Genomic DNA, 13,959 nt, shown 5'->3' on the forward strand with positions numbered 1-13,959 from the left:
CAAATGAAGAAGACCGTGAGCAGCACCGTGTATCCACTCCACTTGGAACCCTCTGGCAATGTGGGTTTCATCAGCTGGCTAGCAACGTTTTATTCAAGTACCAAGGATCATGTTTGAAGAATTATTTTTCTCTCCCTCTCTCTCAGCTGGTGCTGGTATGGAGCCAGTTTTAAAAAATATATATATAGTAGTGAGTCTCTTTCTCCCCTACTCTTTTGGAAACTGAGTAAGAGTAAAATGTATTTGAAAATAATGCAGGGAAGTGGTTTGTGGAAGATTGTCTCCAGACTGGCTTATTCTTCTTTTTGCTTTCTTTTCAAGGTTGGTTTGATCTTATTTGATGTCTGGACATAGGTGAAGTGGCACAAGGTGTTTGCCAGCTTCCATGTGCTTAGGGTTTGAGATTTCTAGTGGATGTCATCCATTTATTTTTTACGTTTCTTCTCATCATTTTGATGCTTTTTTGGTAACAATGGATGTGATATTTTCTTCTCTCATATCCCACTGCCCTAAAGCCAATGTACAAACTCACCCTGCCTTCCCAAACCCTCCCTTTGCATTCATATGAATTGTGCCTGCCAAGTTTGAGGAGGTATAAACACGTGTGCTTGCTGTTTCTTTCTTTCTAGGTAAGTAGGTAAATAGTTTTGGGAAAAGAACCTGTATTTTTTGCAGGTTAGAATGATCTTCTAAGTGGCATAGGTACAGTAAGAGTGAGTTGTTTGGTATTTTTAATAAAAATTAAATGTGCTGTCTTGTGACCACCTTTATCCTTGGTATCATCACCCAGCACTCTTGTTGGTTTTCTGTATGTTTGATATTTGCATGCATTGATGCTTTTTGGAAGTATTGATCGGTCTTTGAAAGATGTATGATGCTGTTTAAGTGCTGATCACTCTTAAGTTGGAAATATTGGAATTTTGTTTATATGCAGAGATACAAACTCAGAGAGAGAAAGAGAGAGAGAGAGAGAGAGTGAAATGAACCATGCTGAAGCTGTCCAAAATGAAAATATATTAATAGGGGCATTTGCTACAAAGCAGTAGGTGAAAGGTCTGCTTTGGATCTACTGCTTCTATGCTGGTGTGGCCCCACTGTTTTGCTCTGGGTTTCCTCTAACTCGAGGGAGGGGGGAGTTAGCCCCCTGGCTGGTGCATGCACAGCTGGAGATGACTTGAATTGTTTTATTTGTTCTTACAGTGTGGCAGAAACATATCTGCATTGAGCCCAACTTGATTTGGCCCTGTTAACGTGCATGTTGCCTTAAGGCTGCAGTCTCTGCTGCTGTACTTTGGATTTCCTCTAGTACTTCAGCAGGTGAACACCTTGTTGCAGGTGGAGCTGGTATGATCAGCTGATTTGAGTAGAGGACTGAGAGCCAGAGAAACTTGGTTTGGATTGTTTTGCTTATGCCAGTGCAGCTCTGTGGGAGTTCATCTGTGTTACAGCACCACAAGGGAGACCAGGACCAGACCACTATGTCATGAATTCCAACTCCCTGTATAACCTTGGGCAAGTCGCTTTACCTCTCTGCCTCAGTTGACCCATCTGTAAAATGGGGATAATAATACTTAACCTACCTCACAGGGGTGTTGTGAGGACTCGCAAGCTGTTCTGTAAAGCACTTTGAATATGAGAGGCGCTACGTAAGTGCTGAGTGTTGATATGAAGTATTATTATTAATTAAATCTCATGATGCATAGAATTCCTTGTGCCAAAGGTGAGCAAGCATGGAAGGCTGTAAGGGGGAAAGTGGTAAAGCATTCCTTCGTAATGGTAAAAACAAAGGCCATGTGGCCCTGTTCTTTTCATCTTTATAAATACACTCTCATGGTGTGTTCTGTCCCTCATCTGTCACCAGTTTCTGCTAGTTAGCACATGTAACCTTGTGTCTGGATTTGGCCTTTCAATTTACTCTGAGTGAAATTCATGCCCTGTGGCAAAGTCTTGCACTACTCTGATGCACTGCCCTCCTCCACGTAGCTGAGGCGGTGGCTCTGTGTAGGTTCTTGCTACAGAGCTGACTTTCACCTGCAGCACCGAGTTAGACTGTGTCCTGCAAGGAGCAGCCAGTCCAGGTCTGCACACAGCCAGCGATGCTCAGTGCAGTGGAAAAAGCCTGTGCTAGCTGGAAAAGCTCTTCAGCCTCCATGCTGCTGTGGTGCACAATCCAGAGGCCTTTTGCTAAGGAAGGTCCAACCCCAAACTGCGATGTTCAGCTGTACTTAATATGAAAACTGTGAGTTTTTTCCATAGGTTTTTCTTTCACAAGAGTTTGTTTAAGTCAACAGGTGCAGCGTGCACCGTTTTTTAAAAAGAACTGAACTAGAAGCTGAGGGTCAAAAAAGAAAGAGTTGAGAAATTAGCAGGAAAAAAAATAGGCAAGGCTGTGGGAAGCACTGTTGAAATGGCTGAATTGGTGGCTGTAACTGTGTGTGAAATTCAACAGCTGTTGAAATGAATGGCTGAGACAGGACCTGGCTTATCTTTCTGCTCTGCAGATGTAAGGCCTTGAAAAGGGGCCAGTGTGGATAGTCACTCCTTGCAGATGCAACTTGGCTGACCTGCAGCCCTGGAAGTGTTTTTTCTCCATGAGTGTTTGTAACATATGCACATCTTTAAAACATCTCGTCCTTGAAATGGTATCTATTATGTTTTTCCATTTCGAATGAGATTTTGGGGGATGATTTTTTCCTGCCGGATGACTTCTTGCCTCTGGCTGCTTTCCCATGTGAAGTGCAGCCCACAGAGGAGTTTGGCACCGGGAGCTGGGCCTGTCTGCCTCGTGTGACCTGGTGGCACCTCGAGCCTTCTTCCTGGGCTGGGATGAGGTTGGCAATGTGACCCAAGGTGTTCAGAAACAGACAGGAGAGTGACCTGTGCAATTTCTCAGTAGGCTTCTAATTTGTGAACTAGGAAATAAAGAATAAAAAGAGAGGCGCAGTGTAGTTCTTCTGTTGCATATCGTAGTTCGTGTTTAAACATAACATCCTTTTTACTGTTCACAGCTAAACCTATCTTTTGTGAAGAGTTCAAACAGAAACATGTGAATTTGGTTCCTCATGGGGAAAAAAAATGCAATTGCTTTCTAGAGCAGAATAGCATCCAGTTGTCTCATGGATGACCTGTGGAGATTGGACTCGCCCTTCCCTGTTCAAATGAAGCCGTGCTCCACAGGGATTTGCTGAAATCCCCAGGTAGGCTGCTGGGTTTGGCTAAAACTATGCAAGGGATGAGCCAGTACTGCTGTGCAGACTTGGATATTGAACGCTTTCAATCTCCCACACTTGTTTGAAGTGGGGTGCATTATTGCTGTTGTTAAATGAAGGATTTTTACTTTCCGGTCCTCTTTCAGGTTGTCCAAGTGCAGAGGCTCAGGTTTGCTGTCATTAAAACACAATGTTTTTGCAAATAAGTAGTGAATAGCTGAGTTGTCTGCCTTGCTGGATTTGAGGCAGGTGTTTTGGATACCTTGTAAATAGGTAGAGAGCATTTGTGGAATTAAAAGCATGTTTGTTTTTTCTAATCTTGTGCTTTCCTTGTTTTTCCTACGTAATAAATGTCATCAATTGTGTTAACATTGCTGTACCTCTAGGAGATGTTATGTGGCAGTCTGTGAGTACTGCTGGCAGATCTCGGCTCTCATTTTGGGTGGGAGGAACCACGGATGCAGTTGGCTCTGGCAGGCAGCAGGATAAGATCATTTTACTCAAGAAATCTCCATCTGTATAAACAGAAGAAGACTGCTTCAGTAGAAGACGGAAACCCTTATCTCTGCAAACTCCTTTTAGAAGAGATAGTCGTGGAACAATTGCCATCTCCTCCCTTATGAAAGGAAAAGATGGATATGAAGTGCTCTGCCACTGGAGCAGCGTTTTGGTTTTGGGTGTTTGGTGAGCTGAAGTGAGACAACGTGGGGAGCATCGCATGCACTCTGGAACCTCTGCCCGCAATGCCAGAGGCAGCACGTTGTGATTACTGTGTCCGGGTAGAATAGAGCAGGGTTTTGCCCTCAAAACTCGTATTTGCAGCTCTCGTGAGGCACTTTCCTATTCAGTGAAGGTTTTAATGGAGATCCGGGCCGTGAGGCTGCGCCCCGCCGACCGCCAGGGGGCGCTGTGGCGCTGAGTGCCCCTCTGGCCGGCCGGAAGCGGCGCGGTGCTCGCGGCGGTTATAGGAGAGGGCGGGGCCGCGCGTGATCGCAGCGCCTCCACAGGGAATCCGCGCCGCGCCCACGTGTGCGGCCGGGCCGCGCCCCGGTCGGATCGAGTGTGTTTCTGCATCCCCTCGTCCTTCTCCCCCTTTCCCCGAGTGGTACCGGGGGTCTCTTCCCCGTGCGGGTAGCTATGGAGCAGGCGCTCAGGTCTCTCGCCCGCGGGGCCGTGGGGCTGCCGTCCGCCACCTGCAGCCGCTGCTTTGGGAAGGGCCCCGCGCGGGTCCGGCAGCCCTGGCGGTTCTGCACGGCTGCGGCGCGAGGCGGGGACCGAGCCCGCATCTCCGGTGGGAGTCTGCGGGACTCAGGCTGGGGCTCGGCGAGACGCGAGGTCTCGAAGGGCGGGAGGAGGCCGGAGGGAAGGGCTCTGTCCATCGAGAGGACGAGGGGCAGCGAGATCCTGTTCGGCGTAGCGCCGTGCTCCATGGCCCTGTCCCGGGCCAGGAGGGATCTGTTCAGGCTGTTCCTCAAGCGGAGCAGCGGCCCTCAGCGTGCGATCAGCAGCGAGTTCGTGCTGCAGGCCGCGGCACGCGGGGTTCCCGTGCTCCACGTCGGGAGGAGGGAGCTGGATGCGTTGTGCGGGGGCCGCGTCCACCAGGGAGTGTGCTTGGAGGCCACTCCGCTCCGCTTCAAGAGGCTGGAGGAGGCCGAAGAGCCCGGTTTGGGGGATGGAGAGAGCCCGAAACGGCAGCTGCTGTGGCTGGTGCTGGAGCAGATCCAGGACCCCATGAACCTGGGGGCACTGCTGCGCTCTGCGTATTTCTTGGGGGCGGACAGAGTGGTGACGAGCCGGAGGAACAGGTATGGGGGTCGGCTGTTCGCTGCACGATGCTTAGGATTTCTGTTTTCTTCCCCATAAAGGTCTCAAGCCTATGCTCCTGAACAGCAGCTTTAGAGAGCTTTCTAAGACTGACCTCGAGATGTGGGGTTGGGCAGAGCTGGGCAGTCGAGGCTGTGGGATGCAGCATTCCAGGCTGGCAGGGAACCTCCTTGGGTGCCCTTTTTTTTAAAACCCATTTTGTGTTTTAATTGTTCAGCTGCACACAAAGTGCTGCAGGCTGTCTCCTGGGTTTGTATCTGAGCCTTCCTGTTCCCCATGGGAAGGTGCATCCACTGAGAGAACAAGATTTTTTGCAGACTAGATCAAGTTGGGTTGTAGAAGAAAATACAGAAGCAGAAGTCCTCCTACTTTTCCCTTTCTGTTCTTTTACGAAACTTTTCCTTTCTTTTTCTCTTGCAGCTGCCCCTTGACTCCAGTAGTGAGCAAAGCAAGTTCTGGAGCTATGGAAGTCTTTGATGTCTACAGCACAGATGATCTCAGGAGCTTTTTGAAGGTAGAATGATGCACGTTTCTTTTTACTATTTTACAGCATATGGGAAACTTTAAATAGTACACGTATTGAGCAGAGAAGGTACAAATAGAGGACTTGGTTTTTTGCAGTGTTCAGAGCTCCTGCTCTGCATTCCTGTTTGCTGCTTGTGGTGTGTGCCATAGGATCTCTTACAGATGTGCACCCCCAGTCTGGTGTTGCAGGGCCTTTCAGGAAAAAGGTGCTGGCGTGGTAGGATGGATCTACCCAGTAGGATGGGATCTGTCCCCCCACCCATCCATGGGGACCAGAGGTGGTGCAGTTCCCTGCTGTGGGTCTTCCCTGATGTGCACGGAGGTAATGTCCTCGAGCCTGGCACATGATGGCAGCATTGGGCAGCTTTTAGTGCAAGGGAGTGGTGAGAAACCGGGGCTGTGTGTGAGCTGCACCCAGTCTGTAGCTCTGCTTCTGTCTCTTTGAGGGGGAGCTCATCAGATTGTGCTGTGACCATGAGCTGGACTAAGTGTGGACTCTTCCCACACTGCCAGAAGGCCAGTGTAGAGCTGTACAGCAGGTCTGTGGCAGCTGGAGCTCTGAATGATGAAGAATTGAAAGACATAAAGTACACTGACATTGAAACAGCTGGAAGAATCGCTTTGTTGCTGTAAAGTTTGAATTATTAACGTTTTGAGCCTTTGTAGCCATTCATTTTATTGGACCCAGATTCTCTGGCTTAACCATTGGCATTGTCTGGTGTGAATTTGATATAACTTAATGTAAAAAGTGTCAGTTCCACAGGAAATGAAGCTGGCAATAGGCAGCAGCTCTTTTATTGTTAAAATAGGTTTCTAAGACAAATAATTAGAGTGCATTATGTTAGGGCAGGGGAAGGAGGGCTGTTTCTCTGGCTACGTGAGGTGCTGAGTGTTGAGTGCCCTGCTTTTTTATGAACTGATTTTTGGATGTGCATCTGTATTTGAAAATGTTTCTGGGAGCTTCTGGTGGCTGAGCTTGTGCTTCAAAACTTCCACTGCATTACTCTGTTCATTAACTTTAAGCTGATTTGTTTAATACAGCAACTCCTCGATGCTTTTCAGGGAAACAAAACAAAACAAAAAAACACCCAAACCTCCCTAGAACTGTTACATTGGCAAAAGAAAAAGTAATTTCAGTTGCTTTTTGTTTGCTTGCTGAACTGGAAGAAACACCAGAAGGAAAATTACTTTTTGTTTTCCTTTTTCTCATTCAAGGTTTGTGTCCTGGCTCTGGTAGGGCTTCGGTGGTGAAAATTCAAGGGATGTCAAAAAACCAGTCAGCTTAACTGAGAATCTAGGAAAAAAATATGGTTATGTACATGTCTTATTTTCTTTTTAAGATTGAAAAGTTGGTATTGTTATAACGTTTGTTTCTTCTCCTGTTCTCAGGCTAAAGCTGCAGAAGGCTGGGAAGTTGTGGGAACAGTGAGCCAGTCTGAAACTGTGGAAAATGTTCCTGTCATCAACTGCTTGGAGTTTCGGTGGAACAAACCCATTATTTTAGTGATAGGTATTTCAATTTACAGAGCCTTGGTCTCGGGGCAAGCGCATGTGTGAGGGAATGAGGGGGATGGCATTCCATCCCCTAAGCTAGTTGCAGATCTGTTATGTTCCATTACACTTTGGTCTGGAAAAGAGAAGCTGAGCAATAGAATGAGTATAGAATGATCTGCCTGGAAATGGAACATGGTCTCAGAAGAAAGGGGAAAGCCAGGAGCTTTCTCACAGTGTGCTGTGTGAGCAAGAAGTGCCACTTTCCCAGTCCTGAGCAACTAAACTGTGATTACTCCAGGGCCTTCTGCTTCTCCTCCTTAGTGTGGAGATTTGGAAAGGGTGCTGTCCTTTGCAGGCAGTTTGGAGCTGTGTAGGCTGACAGAAGGTGAAAAGAAGGGGAGTAATGGCCTTGTGGCAGCTAGAGGAAGAATGCTGCTCTAAGCACCCGTGTGTGGCATCTTCTTGGCCCCCACTTTGTGTCTGTCACCTGGCATGAGAGCTGGCTTGAGCTTTTACACTTGAAAGTGGTGTCAGGCTGGTGATGAGCCATCAAGGGGCTGTAATCCTGCCCTGTGCTGTGGTTTTCTTGGCTCAGAGGACATTCTTTTAATTAAAATGTTTATTGAACTCTTAGAAATACTGACAAGACAGTGCAGCAAATCTGGCATCTCTACAAGATGTGTGAACCTATATTATAAAGGGAATAGGGAGACTGGCAGCAGTGCTGATAGACCACAAAGAAATGCATCCCAGAAACGTTGACAACACCAAGAGAAAGGAAGGAGGTGAAAGTGGCAATGGTGTCATTACCTTGAATTATGAGAGATTTCTCCAGGAAAAGGTCCAAGTATCCTTTTGTCAAGGGAGATTGGAGGCTGATTGGTAGATACGTAAGGAGAGCTCCCAGACCTTGCAGCAGTAATGATCTCAGCCCTCTGCTGAGCACTAACTCTTTGAAAAGAAAATTGAACATTACAGTTGTCTGATGCTCGGGTTGTTTGAAGAAACATCCTAGATCTGAATATGTAGCACACTTCTAGCCACAAACAGCAGCAAAGATGTATTAGCATGGTAATGAGCTTCCTGGCATCGCACAGATTGTTTTATAAGTTGCGTTTGCAGACTCGAATCCACTCCTCTGGTATCCTTGCTGGCATAGCACAGAATGATTTGGACAGTCCAAGTTGGTGTTGTTTGCTCTGGACTCATTGCCAGAGGTGACAGACGTGCTGACTGGCCTTAAGACTGGAAGCCTTGTGTGAACAGGAATGGGTTGGGAGCACGTAGATGCATTACCAAATAATTCAGAGGGACTACGTCAGGTGCGCTGTCAACGGGAGACAAAACTGATACTGAAGCCAAGGATGTGCTTTTTATTCACCAGTACAGACCAGGATTTTATCTGATCTAGTCAATACTCCCTCCCACGTGTCGCACTCTGTGCAAGTCTTTTTGCCCTGAATTTATGGGTCCTAATTATTTTAAGCAGCCTGGGCCATAAACAGCTTTGTAAAAGCTGGAAGCCAAATTGCTGCCTTTATTAGGAATCGTAAGACCTTTATCAGAGAGAGGAAAGGAATGCTCCAGGAGCTGTGGCACCTCTGGTGATAGGTGCAGTCCAAGTTGAAGAATCCCATGAAGCAGAGGCACAGCAGCCCCTGTCAGGCAGTGTGTGCCCCCATGGTGCTGCTGTGGGATGAGTCTGGACCAGAGCACAGCAGCTGAAGGGGAACGTTTGGCTTCCATCATGCTGAGCCTAGTTTGTTAGGGGGCAAGCACATCTTGAAACGAGCCAGGTATTCCTGCAGCCACGTAGCTGTCTGTGTAGCTCTAAATAATGAATATGGAAGAAGTCTTTGGGGAGCTGAACAGGCTGGGAGGTCTGCGGTCTTCTGAATTTTCACTTGTCTGCACATAGGGTTGTTTAAAGCCTCTCCCTTTCCATTTCCCTTTGTGACAGTGTGAGTCAAACAACTACTAATGACCTGGGATAGATTTCAACTCTGTTTCACCAGTGTATCAGCCCAAACATATCAGGGCTGTTGGATGGTTTAACAACTAATCAATTGAAGCCTCTGGTTAAACTGTCTGCATTCACAAGTTGCACTCAGCTGGTGGTACTCTCTGCTGAAAGGGCTGAACCTGTCACTATTGATAGGGACACAGATTTGCTGTGGCAGAGGAGGCCAGTGGCCTTGTCTGCTTCATCCCCTGGCAGCAGCCCATGTCTGTGGGCAGCTGCATAGTGGATGCTTGCTTATGGGATCCTCATACTTGTGCTTGCAAGGCTCTGTGCTTAATGCTGGAGTACAGGTGTGATGCACAGATATTCCTCAAAAACCCTGCTGGTCCTGGGAACAGATCCAGGGTGAGTGGAAGGGGTTGGGAAGGGAAGATAGGACAGGTTTCCATCTGTCTGTGGTTGTTGTTAATGGGAGTTGGGAAGTTACTTCACAACGACGTATACTAATGAATGGAAAAGAGGAGCGTGGCTGCAGGCTGACCTGAGCAGTCTTTGTTCTGCAGGTAGTGAAGGTGATGGCCTTTCCCTGGAGACGCAGCTCCTGTGCCACCAGATGCTGGTCATCCCCTCTGGCAGGGCACTGCACCCAGGCATCGAGTCACTGAACGTCTCCGTAGCCACTGGTAAAAACAGATCCTGTGCAATGGCATTGGACTGAATTTCTGCATTTAAAAATCAGTCAAGCATCCAGAGCCTCAGATTTTCTCACAGAGTTAAAATAAAAGATTGTTGTCTTTTTGTTTACTTTCCTACAGGCATTCTCCTGCACTCCATCTGCAGCCAAAAGCTGAGGCACGGTGATTGATTTTTATCCTGGCACATGGTGGAAGTTGCCCAGCCAAGATCTTTGATGGCAAGAAACTGCTCAGTGTTCCATGGCTGTGTTCAGTATGGATATGGTAGTACTCCTTCCAGGCTCGGCACCATCTCAGCAAGTTTCAGGGTGAGCCCCACTGACCCAGGGTGTGTTCTGGCTCATGCACCACACCAACAGAGCCCTGGGCCAGCAGAAGTCATGCCTGCGTGCATGGTAACACCAGCATCTCAGAGGAGAGATTGTAAGGAAGGAAGTTTGAAAGTAGACAAGCCTTCAGTTTTAGCAGTAAAATAGGCAGTGGTGGCTGCAAGCCTTGTGTTTGTTGCTTGGGGAACTTCTTGCATTGCTCAGGCTGTGGATTTGGGGCTGTAGACGAATGGTGGTTCATGATGGAAGCTGACTCAGAGAGCAGCCGTGCCCTGTGCCTGGAGTGCTGAATAGAAGCTGGTCTGATCTGGGACTGCTCAGTAGCCATTTATTCATGATAAGGCAGTCTCTCTGTTACACCTTGCTGCTTGAATGTCTGAAAACACACCGTGTTGTATTTGATTGTAACACAAGTCTGCAGCCGTGCCAGAGGATGAACGTGACCTGTTAGAAACAGCTGTAGTGGGGAAAAATGTGGCCCATTAAAATAAAGCCTCTGTAAAGATTTGTTGTAGACTTGACTCAATCCTTTTTGTGTCATATATAAATCCAGAGTGTGATTAGTGGAACGAGGCACTTCCTTCAGGTGGGAAGGGGAGCCGGGAGCTTGTTCTCTTCATTCAGGGAAGTTTCCTTGTCGTGATGGATCTAATCCAGCTGGACTCTGAGCTGCCCAGCACTGCTGTCCCCACTGATGGTGTGTGGATTCAGGGGCAGTGATGACAGTGGCTTCATTTGCAAATATCCTGGTTGAGAACCAGCCTGGCTGAATTATTGAGAACCGAATGAATGTTATCGCTTAGCACCTTAATTATTTTATTTAGCTACTGTGGCCCTTTGCATAGGATTCCTCATTAACACTTAATTTACAGTGCCCTTTAGGGATAATTTCAAACAATTCAGCTTAGTCTCCCTCCTCTCCCCCTTCCAAGTGAACGAGTAAATCACTCAGAGTGACTAATTAGGACTTTCCTTTGAGCTAAATGAAGTCTGTAAACCAGTCTGTGGATGTGGAGGTTTTTCAGATGTGCAAGAGGCTGGCGGCCCTGCTGAGGGCAATGGCTGTGGTGGGATGAGGAGAGGGACAGGATGTGGGGTGGGACAGGACACACTGCTCTGCAACTGCATTGGCAGTGAGGACTCTCCTGGCTGAAGTGAGCATGGAGCGTGGCCCAGCCTGGGATGCAGTGACCCAATGGTGGGTTTCATGGTGCTGACTGCTTGGCTACAGCCTTAACTGCCTGCACTGCTCTGAGCCCTCAGTGAGGTGGGAGAGGAGCTGGGGCTGTGTCTGGAGGAGCCCCATGTGGATGGGTAAGGGTAAGCCATGCCCTGCTGGCATCTAGGTGGGATCCTGCACTGCTCTGCACTGAGAGATTTGACTTTTCGGTGGTGTTGAGTACTCCATTCTGGGTCTGCAGCCGCAGCTGAAGGTGCCTGTTGTGACAAAGTGTATCCTGAGGTGTCTCCTCTGCAAAAAGACAAAACCGAATCCTCCCCAAATGCCTGCTGCAATGTGAGCAGAGCTGTGGTGCCTGATTCTGAAGATGTTCACTGAGTAGCAGCTGAGGTCTGGTGGACGACAGGGATAGTGGTTCTTGGGCAGGTGTGGAGCACTTACGTTTCTGGGGCTGAATGTGCCTGGCTCTTAATTGCTGAAATAAAAGGGGAAAGGGCTGGGGAGGCTGCTGGCACGCTGTCGCCACGATGTTGGCTGTGCAGCCGTGTCTGCCCCAGCAGAGGGAGCCCGTGCTCTAGATTTGCTTATTTCTCGCAAGCCAGATGCAGCTCTTGGGGCTAGCAGGGTTCATCCTCTCCATCAGCAGGGATGAGGATAAAGCCATTGCTTTCTTCTTGATCTATAGTTAAGTGTGTGTGTAAATATTTATATATATATATAAATATTTATATGGAGAGAGATTTCTAATTCCATATAAACTGCAGTTTCTCCACTAAAAAACAAATAACGTCTTTCTCTGTGCAGTGCTTAAACATGAGGAGACCCTTGGTTAAGGTTGCTTGTGTTTGGGAAAGCCACGTGCCCTCTGCCCACACTCAGCCACGGCTGCTCATCCCCAACAGATCCCAGGTGAGTAGCGATGGAGCAGGAACCTCTTCTGCAAAGCTCCCAGAAAGCTTTGATGCCTGTGGGGACACTGCTGCTATATACCTCTTCAGGCCTAAATTTGGTGCTGCAGTGTCAGACAGGGCTTGCAGGGTTTGAGTTGAAGAGGCAGTGGTGCTTTATGGTTAGTGCTAATGAGAGTTTGCCTGCCAGCTCTGTTGGCACACCCAGGGAAAGCGCTGGGAATGGTCACAGAGCCAAGCAGAGCTGCACCTTTGGAGCTGGAGCTTTGAGTGCTGTGCGGTTTGCCCCCGATTTAATAAATGCAATCCATTAATTGGATCATTGCCTGCTTCTGCAGTTAATTTCCTGGATATTTTTAAATGTTAAAATGTAGTTTTTATAGTCTTTCATTATTTTTAGCCTTAAGCTCAGCTATAATCGTCCCTGTAATGTAACTGTAAAAAACTCACGGCTTTATATCATAAAGGAGGACATTAATTGTCATTTTTTGTGTACATCAGCAAGATCAAAACATGCTTCCTGATTACTTCTGTTTGTACATAGAGTCTCTTTGATATTTAGATACGAATAAAGCGTGTGTTTGTGTAATTTAAAAGTCAGTTCTTCCCTCCCTGCTGCTTGTCATGGATTCCTTTTGGAAGCATATTTACCAAATTGATTTTAAAATTTAGTAATTGCCCTTCCAAAATGATTTCTCAATAATCAAAATGTCTCTAGGCACGATGGCAAAATATTTGTCCTTGCATCTCAGGAGCCACGCTCCCCATCTCTGCCTTTTTACCAGGGGAGAACAAATCTCTTCATCCCCCCCAAATCAGGTCAGAGAGCCCAAGGATCCCAATAGGCACACGGTCCCGTTGCTCTGAGTGGTTCCAGGGAGGCACAGAGGGTCGTCCTGCAGCACGTGGGTCCTCCAGGCACAGCAGGGAATCCTCCAGCGAGGAGCGGAGTTTGTAAATGTAATCAACCTTGAGGTCTTGTTACTTCCACAGGTGCAATTAGCATTACCATCTGCTAATCCATGATTAACGATGTTTACAAATATGCTACAACATGTTAAAATGTGCCTGCCTTCCTTTTTGTTGTGTGTTTTTTTTCCCCTCTCCCTGTTTTGATGGGGTTTCCCCGTGCTCCCCATCAATGCAGACGTTTTGTTTTCGTTCTTTAAGAGTGGTGTTAAACTCCAAACCAGCTGCAGGAATGACAAGTTCAACTCAGAAGGTCGGTGCCACTAAGTGGGATTTAATTGCATGGGGGCTGAGGTACAAACTGGTGAATCTGAATAATAAAACTTTCTTGGAAGCGACATATGGCACAGTTTAAAGTAAATTTTTATTGATCGTCCCACGACTGATGTGGTAATGGATGGCAGTCTTTCCTTTGGGTTTGATGTTGACGTGGAGTTTTAATAACATCACCCAGGAATATTGTGGATTCTAATAGGAGGGTTTTATTAAAAAAAAAAAAAAGTGTTTTCTATTAACTGCTTCTTTCTTTTTAACACAGAGAGGAATGTATTATATCCCACTGTATGTCCTCCAGATCTAGGTTACGTGTAATTGCTTGGTAATTGGTAGAACCATGTAAAAGCCATGGTATTTGCCAGTCAACCCTCCTAAGTCACCATGAAATTGAAGTGTGATATTTATTCTCTATAAAATTTGTGACCCAAATGTTGTGTAACATCAAGCATGGTTGACTATGGCTGCATTCTGCAAGGCTGCTGCATGTAACTGCATGTGTCTGGGGCTGTGCACCTGTGTTCCATGGCACCTGGGGGTGGGAAGGAGCTGGGGGATTTGGCTGGGAGGTGGGGGGGGGGGTGTTCTGC

At 47.3% G+C, this 13,959-nt stretch overlaps 1 protein-coding gene across 1 annotated transcript; it reads left to right on the top strand.

The window, feature by feature from the left end:
* Positions 1 to 4,346: 4,346 nt before the first annotated feature.
* On the top strand, positions 4,347 to 9,880 carry MRM1 (mitochondrial rRNA methyltransferase 1; the record flags this gene model as incomplete). Its single annotated transcript, XM_079545295.1, has 5 exons — positions 4,347 to 5,014; positions 5,454 to 5,547; positions 6,948 to 7,068; positions 9,579 to 9,698; positions 9,831 to 9,880. The coding sequence occupies 5 exons, from the start codon at positions 4,347 to 4,349 to the stop codon at positions 9,878 to 9,880; spliced, it is 1,053 nt and encodes a 350-aa protein (XP_079401421.1).
* Between the last annotated feature and the right edge of the window lie 4,079 nt (positions 9,881 to 13,959).

Source organism: Tetrao urogallus (assembly GCF_951394365.1).
Source record: "Tetrao urogallus genome assembly, chromosome: 20".
NCBI classification, from domain to species: Eukaryota; Metazoa; Chordata; class Aves; order Galliformes; family Phasianidae; genus Tetrao; species Tetrao urogallus.